Source organism: Podarcis cretensis (genome assembly GCF_951804945.1).
Source record: "Podarcis cretensis genome assembly, chromosome: 2".
Lineage (NCBI taxonomy): Eukaryota > Metazoa > Chordata > Lepidosauria > Squamata > Lacertidae > Podarcis > Podarcis cretensis.
In genome coordinates this window covers 25,391,612-25,405,080 of record NC_137171.1, presented here as the reverse complement: position 1 = coordinate 25,405,080, position 13,469 = coordinate 25,391,612, and the positions used below count along the sequence as shown (strand labels likewise).

Below are 13,469 nucleotides of genomic sequence, written 5' to 3'. Positions count from 1 at the left end.
AGGAATATCACCTAGACTGTGCAAGCCGCATAGAACAGGAATGGGGGCAAAGCTGTGGATTCCATTTTCAATAGGTTTCTCCTATCCGTTAAAATACACAGCATATGTATTTGGGTCTGATTCAAGATTTCAATATCAGATATTGAAAGCGTGGATGGGCAGGTGAGAATTGAATAGGATTGCATGTGAACAGCTCCTACAGGTAACTGCCCTATGCCCTGGAATCATCAGTTGGTTGGGGCATGGAGTTGATAATGACAATGTTGCTGGTTTGATCCTTGTATGGCAGTGGTTTGCAAGCAGTGTGCCATGGCACCCTGGGGTGCCTTAAATGATGGTCAGGGGTGCCATGGGCAATACTGGCCTCTGTCCCTCTTTCCTTCCCTCCCTCCTCTGATGCCCTCTCATGTCTCTGCCTCCCAAAGGCTTTCACAGCTGTTTGTTGAAGCAGCTTAGCTACATGTTCCCCAGGTGAATGGGACTGCTCAGGGGGTACTGGTTGTCAGGAGCTGAAGCGGCCTTGGAGTAAGCAAGCAAGTCTGCCAGCCCTTGCTGTTGGGAATGGACAGGATTGGTCCCAGGCCCCTGTGAGGAGGCACTTCTCTTTTGGGCAGCTAAGAGACCAGTGGTGGTGGCAACAGCTGCCCAGAAGACCCCCCAAGGAAAGAGGAGAAGAGGGCTGAGGGAACACTCCAGAAGGGAGGGTGTTCGAAAAAGGGTGAGAGGCTGCCACCTCCGCTGGCAAGGGGTGTCGTAACTGGGCTCCTGAGCCCCACAGGGGTGCCACAGAAAGAATGTAGTTGGTCAAGAAAAGAGCCATGGACTCAGAATGGTTGAAAACCTCTGCTATATGGGACAGGTGAATATTTCCGCATTGCAGGAGGTTGGACTAGATAATTCTTAGGGTCCCTGCCAACTCTACAGTTCTATGATCTCCCAGTTGTGGCGTTTTCAGAGTGAAAGAGCATCATGTTAGAAGAAGAGGCGGCATCCTATCTGTTGGGAAGAGGAATTGCAGCTCATGGTAGTAGCCAATGGGAGAGGGCATAATGTTTCACTAGTGTAGCATCAGCAGAGAGAAGGGTTGCAACTCTGAAATGTTATCTATATAAAATGTTCCCTGCACTGGAGAGGAAGAGGCAGACCACTAGTAGGATAGGTTGGTGTTCAGCTAAGGGAAACTCAGAGTAGTAGACCCATTGAAATCAGTGGGATTAATTTGAGCCTATCAGTTTCAATAGCCCTACTCAGCATATGGTAAAAATTGGATACCACCCATCAGGTTTCAATCAGACTTCTGAACATTTAATATGCAAAGCTGAATAAGGTTTTTGTTCACAAACACAGCGAAGCTTCAACTATAAAGGAGTCCACTTTTTAAAAGATGACACTAAGACCACATAGTTTTATCGTGTGTGTGTGTGTGTGTGTGTGTGTGTGTACACAGTGGTACCCATTAGGAGGCCCCATTAGCTAAAGTAGTACCTCAGGTTAAGAATGGTTTCAGGTTAAGAACGGACCTCCGGAACAAATTAAGTTTGTAACCTGAGGTACCATTGTACACACACACACACACACACACTTGTGAAGACCTGACAGTGACACTTACTAGAGAAATAAGGAGCAAATTAATTTTGTTGCACAAGCTACCCCCTGCCTCAAATGGTGTGATCTAGATTCCCACTGTTCGTGTTGTCATAAATGAGATATGAGATGGGGCCTGATCATTATCCCATACAGGCTTAGAATGCATAATCTCGTACAGGCTGAGAATCTGCTACAGCGATTGGGACACATCCAAAAAGAGGGTAGCTAGCTGCACATTGCACTCAGACAGGCAGAACATGCTTATGCAATCAAGCTGCTGTGTTGCTGCTTGTAAAGAGATTCAGCGTCAAATATGCAAGAATACTTTTATTTTTTATTTTTTTTAAGAAATAATAAAATAAGACATAATATATATATATAAAAATTTTGTACAGTCCATGATTTGTGCAGTACATTAGGAAGACTTTGATACAAAAGGCTGCAAACAGGAAAATAAGTAAAGGAGAACGATTGTCAAATGCCTGTTGGTTTTGTTCACCTTACAAACAGCTGCAGGACAGAAAATCCATTTACGAGAAGAGAGAGGTCTCTCCAGTTGCCTGTGGGGTGGCAACTGCGCAGCACTCTCTTACCTTAAAAATGATCAACAACAGCAGCCAGGTTTTTGTTTTTTTGTTTTTGTTTTTTTTAGAAAAAGAAAACATTACAGTACTTATCGGTTTTTACTTTGCAACCCCACCCCAACAAATAAAAGGAGAGCAAAAATAAGAGAGTAAAAATATCAGATTCAGAACCCTTTGTCTTTGCCAAATGCATGAGCAATAGAATGAATAGTTATGAAGGGGGGGGGGTGAATCTGTGACTGAACCATGTACCCAAAGAATACACACATTTTTATTCATTTTAAAACCTTGCACACCAGGCCACAGTTGAGAAACAACAGCAACCCATAGCCTTTGTTGCACGAGCGAGATAATAAGGCTGCAACCCTATACTGTGTGCCCACTTCCTTGGGAGCAAGTCCCCGTTGAAGCAATGGAACTTACTTCTGAGTAGTAGACCTGGCCAGGATTGCACTGTTAGTTACATACAAGAGAAGCCCCCACCCCCATTCAAGTATTTCTAGGGAAAAGGAAAATTACTGCTTGTCTCAAAGCTCTTATTTGTGGCTTGAGGACTCGGGTCTGCATGCAGTCTACATTCCAGTGACGTCAGTGGGGAAATTTCCCATCGGTGTAAGTGGCGAGCGATTGCACCACAAATCTATACTTGCTCAACACTTTGCACAATTGTCCCTTGTGATCAGCTGCTTCAAAAATAATCGTTCAATAGCTTCACAATGGTCATGGAACCTAAGGCTGAGCCTCCCAAGGCATGTTGAGCTTGTTTGTTTGTTGGTTTGTTTAAAAAGAACACCATGAGGACAATTAAGGGCCAGTAGGTACCATGATATATACATAAAGGAAAGTTTTAGCGTTTTGTTTTTTTTCACATGCAGAAGCAAACAGGTAAAGACAAAGGGTTATTTGAGGAAGAGAAACATACCCCCGACAAAGAGTGCAATAGATTAACCACTCTCATCAAGTCTGTAGCGATCTGAATGCAAGTAAAAAGGAAAGAAAAAAGCCCATAGTGAGGACAAACACAATCAAGTTAAACATCCATGCCTAAATAAATAACAAAAAAATAACTCATAGCATTAGAAATCCCATAAGGCTTGCAATTATTTGCTAAAAACCATGCTAACCTGTAGCATCATAGGTTCTAACTGATGCCATCTTGGCCTTTTCTCCTATCGTTTTTCTTTTTCAATGGACTTCTCTATTTACATTTGGCTTTAAATATGAAAATACTTGATAAACTTTATTTTTTAAAAATGTACATTTTCGTTAAAAAGAAAAAAATTCTGAAAACACAAAACCCTGCTTCTCAGGAAAAGAAAAATCAACTCTGCACCAGGAAAAGAAAAGAAATATTAGATTTGATTTTTTTAAAAAAGAAAAAAAATCCCTTTCTCTGTGTGTTTGTTTTTAAAACAAATATATTCAACACTTTCTCAACCCACCTTTCCCTTTAATGTCTCAAGTCTTGCAAGTGGGGACTTTGTGCATTTTGGAGTAGTTTCCTCCCTTCTTTGTTTGACATGTCACTAAATACTCTTTGGTTTGCTCTTTATTTTCCTTTGCAAAATATATCACAATAGCAGCACGAGTCATGTTCAATTGCTTTCATTGTTTCCCTGACCCAGAGACTCCAGTCAGGTTGCCATGCATATTTAGTTCTATGCCCCCCCCACCTCCTTTTTTCACTCTTCAGAATTAGCCTCAGTACATGGTACATAAACAATATCTGACTTAAGAGGAAAAACAAACAAACCTGCCTATATAACACCACCTCCAATTTCTGCAGTTTCGAACCCACCAACTCTGCAAAGTTCATTCTAACTGGGAAATGCCACATTACTGAATTTGTCTCCTTCTTACATGGCAACTGTGGCCCAGAAAGCTTCGCAGATGATTATTAGGAACAGCATTAGACCCAGAACAAGCTATTTTTTAATGGCATACAGGGAGATCCAATACTGTAAAAGAATTTAAGGTTTATTCCCTCAGTTATCACCTTCTTCTTCCACCTGCTGGTAGGGCTCGTACATCTATAACCTATGGGTGCCACTGAAATGGTACACTTGATCTTACGAGGCAGGGAGAATTTTTAAAGCATTCTTGGCAAGGGGCCCCCAAATGCCATTAAAGCCACGGTTCAGCAGTCGGTCGCAATAGCTGTTTAAAGATTTCGGTGAAGATATATTGCTATGTCTGTCGATCATCCCATCGTGGCTTTCTCAAGTCGTAGGAAAACAAAAAAAGGGAACTCTTTTACAGTATTGTTCCCTTCAAACTCACCTGCCCACCCCCACCCCCCTGACAAACAATCTAGAAAAATTTTAGCATACTTCCCCCCCCCATCACCCTGGCAAGGAGAAGCTGTCCCATCGAAAACAAAACCACTGATCTCCTTGCATCAGATTATTCCACATCAGTTTCCTATCTCCTGGGAGCAGCCTGTTGCTTTGTTCATGGCAGCCTATTACGTATGGTCAAGTCTATCTCTATGGCTGAAACGATGGTTTTGCCAACGTGTGACAAAGCTGGATTAAATGTCAAATGGAGCATAACTATGGCCTTGGTTCCGTTTGATGGCTCACAATACAATCCTATACATGTCCACTCAGAAGTAAGACATACTGAGTTCAGTAGGGCTTTTTCCCAGCTGCCTCTAGGATTGCAGTCCCTGCAAAATCCTGCTCCACTTCTAACAGGGTTCTGTGTTCTAAAAACTGGTCTGGAATGCATAACTTCCCAGCTGACTTTCTGCCACAGTCTTGCTGTTTTGCAAACAGGAAATGACATATGTCTGCTCCCTTTCACTCAGTTTCTTCTCCTCCTCCTCTTTAAGATCAGAAGTTTATTTGCCCAGAAAAGGATGGGGCAAAAAAAGGAGTCTTTTGCTTTAGAATAAGGTGCATTTTAAAAAAATAAAATACTACATGTGTAAGGACCTTTGGGGAAGAAAGATAGTCTGAAAGCAACCTGCTCTGTTTAAGTAAAAAGCTGTGCAAATGTGTGCATTTTTTCTCTTTGGTATTCACTTAGGTAGCTTTGAAATCAAAACACATTTTGGATTTTTTTTTTTGGGGGGGTGACTCCCATTCCATTCCCAAAAACAAATTAAAAAATATATATCTTGCTGTAGGCTACTGCATGGCATTGTGTTACATAAAACTTCTTATGTAACTGGATAGTACGAAGAGAAATTGATTCTAGCCACCAATCTACTGGCCTCATCAAAAGTTCAGATTCCCTAGCATCACCAGTCACTTTGACTGACAGAGAGCTTTGAAACTAACAAGTTCAACACTGAGAATTTCCCCCTTTTCTGTTTTTGTTTTGCGTTTTTCTTGTTGTTGTTTTTTTAAAAAAGGATATATAAAAGAAAAAAACAAATACTACACTGCGACAAAAAATAATTACAATTTGTGTTCATGTAGTTAGCAGCAACATTAAAAAAATAGTAAGGCCGTCTCTTGCCTTTGTTATGCCATTTAAAACATTCTTGTTCCCAAGAGAGAAGCATTTTGGGAGACAGAGAGAGAAAAATAGACGACAAACAATACCACTCAACCAAAGCTTGCCTGCAAGTTCAAGTTTTGTAAAAAATATATATACATAATTTATTCTACAACATATATGTGCTTTCTAGTCACGCACAGACATAGTGCTTCATGTTCCAATTCACGCTTTTGCTGTACCTCCCATGAAGACAGCGTTTTGAAAACCAGCCTAGCAGGACTTTTTGGCCTGCATGCCTATCTCTGTTTGACAGTACCGTCATCTGAAAAACTGTTTGCGGCCACTCCTGCATGTAGCCTGCCCGTTATTGACAGATATATTTTAACCAGAGCGGAAAACATTTCCATCAGTCATATTTCAGATTCCCGCCTTAAAGGCCTAGGCTCTAGGGGGACACCAGCTTGGCTGTGGGGCTCCATCTCTGGCTGTGTGTCTGTACTCGTGCTCTCGGGCACTCCATTGTCACTATCTTCTTCCTCTTTGCCCGTGAGGGCTACTTCGTTCTCGTAGCAAAATGAGTTTGCATTAGAGAGGATATATTTCTTTTCCGCTAAGTCTCTGGCACTACAGAGGGGTGTGTTCGGCACTTCGTACGTTTTGTGGAACCTAGAATAATCCACTTTGTAGTAGTTCTTCTCTTCAAACAGTACAGGCTCATAACGGTGGCCCCAGAGGATTTCGTTTGCCAGATAGGAGCTACGGCACTGGGTAGTCATGGCAGTAGCTTCCACCATGCCTTCTAATATTACTACAATTTCAAAGTCTGTGTTGTCCATATCTTGCTTACTTAAGTCATACAATGGGCTCTCTTCATCTATTTCGTGGACAATTGTAATAGGTGACACCAAAAATATGCGGTCTATCCCGCTGTCAAACCCGACGTTGATGTCGATTTGGTCTAGCGGAATGTATTCTCCTTCAGTGGTGATTCGGGATTTGAGGAGCTGGGCTCTCACGTGAGCTTCCACCAAGTGGCTTTTGCGTAGATTCCCAACCCGCCACATCAAGCACAGCTTTCCATCCCTCATAGCTATCACCGCATTGTCGCTGAAGATGAGAGTTTCGTTCCTCTTCTTCGGCTTGGCCATCTTAGCCATCACAGCACCAATGATGAAGGCATCAATGATGCAGCCGACTATCGACTGGAAAACCACCATAAAGACTGCGATGGGGCACTCGTCTGTGACGCACCTAAAGCCGTAGCCAATCGTCGTCTGCGTTTCAATGGAGAAAAGGAAGGCCGCAGTGAAGCTGCGAACTTCAGAGACACAGAGTCCTTCCTTTTTATCGAGGTCCCCATGCAATAAGGCAATCAACCAAAACACACAACCAAAAAACAGCCAGGAGAGGATGAAAGCCAGGCAGAAGATCAGCAACATCCACCTCCAGCGGATGTCTACGCAGGTGGTAAAGATGTCTGCTAGGTACCGCTGTCCTTTCTCTCCCACGTTTATGAACTGAACATTGCAGTGGCCATCTTTCTTGACGAAGCGGCTCCGGCACTGCTGCCTGGTGTGTACCTTGCTCTTGCCATTCCCAAAGCCATTGGCAACAGCCATGGTGGCCAGCTTCATGCCGTCCTCTTCTGAGGAAACTATGCTGTAGCGGTTGGTTCGCACGCTGCCCATCGCTTCCGCTGTGGACTGTGGTGCTTCTGCTTTAGAAAACAGTCTGAGTTTCTGCAGAACCCTTTGGAGAAACAGTTTTGAATGCTCTCAGGGAACACACTCAGAGGAAAAAGAGAGAGAAGCCGGGGCCTCTGTCAGACCTTGACTGTGCCAAGGAACCTTCCGATCGTCGCGGCCAACTTAGCAGCCAATCATCTGCCACAAGGAGACATGGCCTGTCATAAAAGAGAGAGAGAAAGTTGTGTCAGCAACTGTTGGGATCGCATTTCTATTTTTCTGCCCCCACGTGATCTTGTACGGATCCCGCTCCCAGCTTCGTTCATTCCAGAGGCACCTCATCTTGTTCTGTAGCAACTCAGCATAGCCGCAGGAAATCACACAGCTAATCTTAAAAGAAAGCATCATCTAATAGCTCAAGTTTTTATATGCAGAATCATAGCATAGGAAGGTACCATGAGGGTCATCTAGTCCAACCCCCTGCAACGAAGGAATGTTTTGCCGGTATGGTTTCAATATTGGATGGGGAACTGTGTGCATTGCAGGGCCTATCTGACCCTTGAGGTCCCTTCCAACTCAATATTTCTATAATGCATTTGTATCCAATCCAAGTTTACCCTTTTGCAGTATTTGACATCCCTCCTCTTATTAAATGAAAGTTGATTGGAAGCTAAGCACTGAATTTTGTTTTCACCTTTTTTCAGAATTCAGTCCACAAAGCCATATGTTGCTAGTGAAACTAAAGCAGCTTGATGCTGGACATTGACATAGTGATTGTTTCAAGATGTGTGTTTTGGTAGTAGAGCAAATATACAGAAACGAACCTCATGGAACTGTGAGTGAGATCCAGATTCACCTTTATTGCGGGGGATCAGCATGTTGCTTTTGTTTTGTTTTGTTTTGTTTTAACTAATAAATTAAGCAACCACAGGTTGGGGCCTAAACCAAAATATGGCTGAACCAAAATATACAGACCAACATTCAACATGTGTGCAAGTTACAAGGGCATTTACTATAGTAGTGAAACAATGGCCCTGATCCTGCTCAACTCATTCCCAACTAGTCTTGTCTATGATGATGCATGTTCTTATCCCAGGCAGCCAATCGGATGCTAATCTGCCTATGCATTTCAAAGCCTGCTTCCTTGTCTAGATCTCTTTTGTTGCATCCATCCATTTTGCTGCCATCCAAATTTCTGCAGCTCAACTGCCTGAACAGTGTGGTTGGAACTTCGTGAATTTGCTATGTGAAGGAGCTGGCATATAGTCAGGACTGGCTCATGTCCCTATGTGTTTGTTTGTTGCTGGGTTTTTTTTTAAAAAAAAATCTAACCTAGAATGCTGCTTGTTTATTTGAAAAGAGGCTTGCTGTAAGGCACGTGTGCATAAGGCTGCAGCCATGAAGTCTTAACCACCTCAAGCATATTCAGTCAGAAGTATGGGTCACTGGATTCAGAAGCCTAACTATGTTTACTCAGAAGTAAAACCTATTAAATGGGGATCAGGTAAGTAGGTCTAGGATTGCAGACTTACTCCCTAATGGTTAGGACTATAACTGTAGAGATGTTTCCATTTCTTTTCGTGACTCCTCATAAGTTCAATTTAAAATGCAGCAGGTGACACAACAGTAGTCTTGCTGATATTTTACTCTTAAAATGAAGAGGAGCACTTGCTTTGCATCATACGAAATTTGACGTGCATCCTCAGTGGGTCAAAACCACAGGTCATCCCACAGCAAACATTCAAACTCAAACAAACATCAAATAACACTACACTTAAAAGTCTAGAATGGCATTTCAAATATAGAAGAATTTTCATAGGTCAAGTGACTCTCAAAGTATGGTTCCAGATGATGCTATATAAACTTTTGTCTAATTCTCCAGGTCACAGCTGCATAAGGTAACCTTATATGTTAGGTACTTTCCTAGATAACAGAAAGCAGATCTTCCCATAATAATTACAGATGGAAAGTCTAGGCTGGATATAGGATAGGTCTGTCCCTGGGTGCTGAATGCAGTATGTAATGGGTGACATCTTCTTGAAATTAGTCAAACTTATTATGCTTCATATTTTGGCAGCTTTCAACAATCAAGGGTTATTCAAATGTGCACTAGTTTTCTAGTTAATTTATACCTGTCTGATCATTCGTTTGCAAGCCAAAAGTTCAATTTTTCAAGCAACTAATGTTTTGTTTTTTATTTAAACAATAGCTCAGCCAATATCTAACCCCTTAGGCAAAACTACTTTCAGTGTTCAATTTGCACTATTTTACTGTTGATGTATAAACGTAGTCTAGAATATCAGTTTAAGAAAGAATCAGATTTCTGTTTATACACAAACAAAAACAGTTAACTGAAAGATAGCTTCATTGGTCTGCAGATTATTCCATGTCAGAAACCACATCCTATTATTGTCATCATGCTGCATGCCCATGTTCAAATTACATTTGTAGGCATGCTGTTTGGGCTGATCTTTTTCTCAGATTTAAAGGAGGAAAACAAGCCAGTTTAAGGGAGGGGCGAGAGAGAGAGAGACTGAAAGAAGGTCTACATGAGACTTTGGAAAACTACCTTGACCTTTGGCCATTTGATCAAATTCCAAGCATCACTCCAACGTAATACCAGCTTCCTATGAAATGCCTGCTTAAATTAGAACCCTAGAAATAGCACCAAGTACCTATTACTGGCAGATTTCCACTACCAGCAATAGTAATTGTTCCATATGTTGTACATTTGCATGGTCTTATTAGCTAATAGAGTTTCACCACTAAGGGCACTCTGCCTCTGGAAGCAAACCCCTTATGTGCAGGTTAGCTAAAATAATTCTTAAACAAAGAGCCTGGGGTTATAACTCTTTCAAGTGTTTATAGACTAGAAGTTCATCATGCAACAAAACTTTGGCATACCACACACAACACTTATTACAGCCTTTATAGGATAACCACCCTCTCTTTTAACAACACAAATTGCCCACTACTGCTCCCACTGTAACTAGGATACAAACAGGGAGCAGGCAGAGGGACAGGTTAGCCTTCACAATGAATCTCCAGACAAGGTTGACAATGGCACATTAGTGGTTGCAGAAATATAATGTCCACAAAGTGAATGGCAAAATTCCTGCTATTTATCCAAGCAGGATCAGGTTCTGGGGATGTTTAGAAGAATGGTGCAAGCATCTAACGCACACATGAATTTTGTGGGAGCCACAGAGACAACAGAACTGAATCAGCAGCAGCAGACCTACAGCACAGATGTAGAATTTGGACAGGACAGGGATCAGGCCCTGTGGAATGCTTTATGAGCATATAGCCCCAGCATTAAAAGGGTAGTCTCAGAAAATTCTGAACTCTCCCACCCTTTCAGCTGTCCAACACACACACACACACACACACACACACCTTCCTTTGGAAGACACCACTCACTATCTGAAGAGAATGCCCAACACCATTTCTGACGGTGCACTTCCTTCTCCCAGCCACAATTTACCAAACCCATGTTACCAACACCTGCTCTGTTCCCATACAACAAGTTCACAGTACTGAGAGGTGGGTAAAAGTCTGCAGGCTTTTCTCCCCTTCCAAGCTGTTGCTACTTCTCCTGCCTACCAGCAGTCTTCCCACACTCTACTTGAAGAAAAGAGGGGGGAGGGGAGTAAGCCGACTGCGAACCCACATGCTAGAGAAACTCCAGAGCTGGCTCCTCCAAAACCCTAAACAGAATTGGGAACAGCATCTTTCAGAATGAAGCTTAAATTCCAATGCCACTGCTAAGGTTATTAAACCACTGCTGTATACAGTGGTACCTCGGGTTAAGAACTTAATTCGTTCTTAACCTGAAACTGTTCTTAACCTGAGGTACCACTTTAGCTAAGGGGGCCTCCCTCTGCCACCACTGCACGATTTCTGTTCTCATTCTGAGCAAAGTTCTTAACCCAAGGCACTGTTTCCGGGTTAGCGGAGTCTGTAACCTGAAGCATTCCGTAACCTGAAGCGTCTGTAACCTGAGGCACCACTGTATTGAGCTAGCCTCATGCAACCTGAACATACCCCATAAATAAGTTCAGCGCATTACATTTACTCCCCCACTGCCTCTGTAGATGTGTTCTGCATGTATGTGTTGACAGATGGAGAGAGTCGGGGGATTTCCCCCCACTTCCACCCCAAATAATGGGCTCTGAATCTGAGCAAACTGTGTCTAGGAACTGCTTCTGGGAGGAAGCTCTGGAGCACAAGCAGCGTTCTGAATTTAAACACATTCACGCTTGTTTGAAAATTGCAGTGATGAAATAGGTGAGAAGCATTCTTAAAAAGAAAAAAAAATCAGCACTCTCAGGCTGCTCAGGGTTGAGCAAACAGGGGGAGAGAAATAGTTAATGAGCAAGCAGCAGTTATTCCCCAGTTGTCGCTGCACACCTCTGCTGAGGCTGTTCAAGGCACATGTTGCTAAGTGAACCTAACTACTACCTTCCTGTGCCCTGAGTAAACAGAATGGCTGTGAGCTAGAGCTCAAATCAATAATCAGAGCAATGCCCTCCTCTTCAAGTGGTTCAGGAGTCTATTCTGCCTTCCCCTTACTGGCAGTCTATTAATATTCTCAGCTCAATTTTTAATTTTTAATTGTTAAGGCACAACAATGCACAGGACTGCCCCTCCAATACCTCACCACGACAGAGGACCAAAACAATGAGGGTGGTTTTAAACAACAATGCCAACAACAAGAAGAAAGTTTGTAGAAGGAAGTGTGTGAGGGGAAAGGGGGAAAGATGAGAGCCTTTTGATCCCAGATCCTGCTTGTGTGGAGAAGATGGCAAGATATTTCTAGATGATGACAAAGTAACAACAAATGACCAGAGTGATCACAAACGGGGGGGGGTGTCTTTGGCAAGCTGCTTAAGATGGAAAAAGAAAGAAGTGCAGAAAAAAAGGTAAGGGGCAGAATATAGAAATTATGCACAGTGAGAGAACGAAAGAATCTGGAAAGCGGAAATATTGGGAGGGGGGGTAGAAGAGTGATAAGGAAGAGGTTTTCCTCACAATAGTTTTTTCAGCTGCAGAAGCTGCTTCAAGCTCTAAACATTCCTGCTACAGCACAAACTATTTTCAGATGGCAACGTCTGTAACAGGCCACAGCAGAGCCAAAATGATTTGTTCTTTATTTCTTATATTTTGCCGGCGGGGGGGGGGGGGAGCCCTGATGAATCAAGCCGAAGTGATGCAATCTCTCCCCAAACGCAAGACATGCTGATCTTTTCTTTCGATGCCTGCTTTTGGCATGGAATAATACCAAGATTTTTAAAAAATATATATAATAAAATAAGAGGGGTGGGGTACAAACAATCCACAAGTTGCTTTGGAGCATCTTAGGAAAAGGTCAACATGTGGTATTTTAGGCTCTTTTGAAATATGTTTCAGAGCTTCAGGAGGACCTAAGAGGTCTTGATGCTGTGACCTATTCCTGAGTCACAGCATAGTTGCAAACCAGAGGCAAAAAAAGGAAATAGCAAAAAATAATCCAGAGCTCAGCAGAGCTGGCAGCATTTTTTTTATTATTATTTTTTTGCTAAACTCCATCCAAAACAGCCCATTGCAAAAGCAACTAGATGCAGTGAAAGTTAAGAGCACAGAAGAACCGCCAGCAATCGCAGACAAATCTACCTGCAACAATTTCAGCAGCTACTGAATCTGGTACCTGAATGCAAATTTATAAAATGTTTCCATTTTGGACCTCCGGGGAAATCTCCCTGCTGCAAGCAAGCAACAAACCATTTCTTAATTCTTTCTTTCAAGACCCTCAAGCCTATTGATCTGTGGGGGCTATAGGGTTACATTCTGACTCAAAAGAGCAACAGTTCGCAATATTCCTCTCCATTGAGAGGTTCCAAGCCACCCCGCTTCCCGAAGGTCAAAAAAGAGAGAGAAAGAGAAAGGCTTCCTTACCTGTCGGTGGATTTTAAGCTAGGCAAAAATTATATTGTTAAAAAGGGTGTTAGATCCAGAGGTGAGCAAAAAAAGGAAAACCATCCCCAAGCTCTCCCTAGCCTCAGCCTGCCGCTGGCAAGTGATACAACGGAATAAGCTACTGCCTCTCTTTTGAGCGCTGCCCATGTGATTTTTAATACCGGCTCGCCAGTCTCCGCCCACGGGGGCCTCCTCGGACCAATGAGCGCCG

At 42.7% G+C, this 13,469-nt stretch overlaps 1 protein-coding gene across 1 annotated transcript; it reads right to left on the bottom strand.

Annotated features, from left to right (window-relative positions):
* Nucleotides 1-1,899: 1,899 nt before the first annotated feature.
* Nucleotides 1,900-13,392, bottom strand: KCNJ2 (potassium inwardly rectifying channel subfamily J member 2). Its single transcript, XM_079965576.1, has 2 exons — nucleotides 13,238-13,392; nucleotides 1,900-7,521 (listed from the first exon to the last, which is right to left on the bottom strand). Exon 2 carries the CDS (start codon nucleotides 7,304-7,306, stop codon nucleotides 6,029-6,031), a length of 1,278 nt encoding a protein of 425 aa, XP_079821702.1. The 5' UTR covers nucleotides 7,307-7,521; nucleotides 13,238-13,392; the 3' UTR covers nucleotides 1,900-6,028.
* Nucleotides 13,393-13,469: the final 77 nt, after the last annotated feature.

Coding starts and splice junctions, on each gene's coding strand:
- KCNJ2 (XM_079965576.1), bottom strand. CDS start 7,306: ATGGGCAGCGTGCGAACCAACCGCTACAGCATAGTTTCCTCAGAAGAG.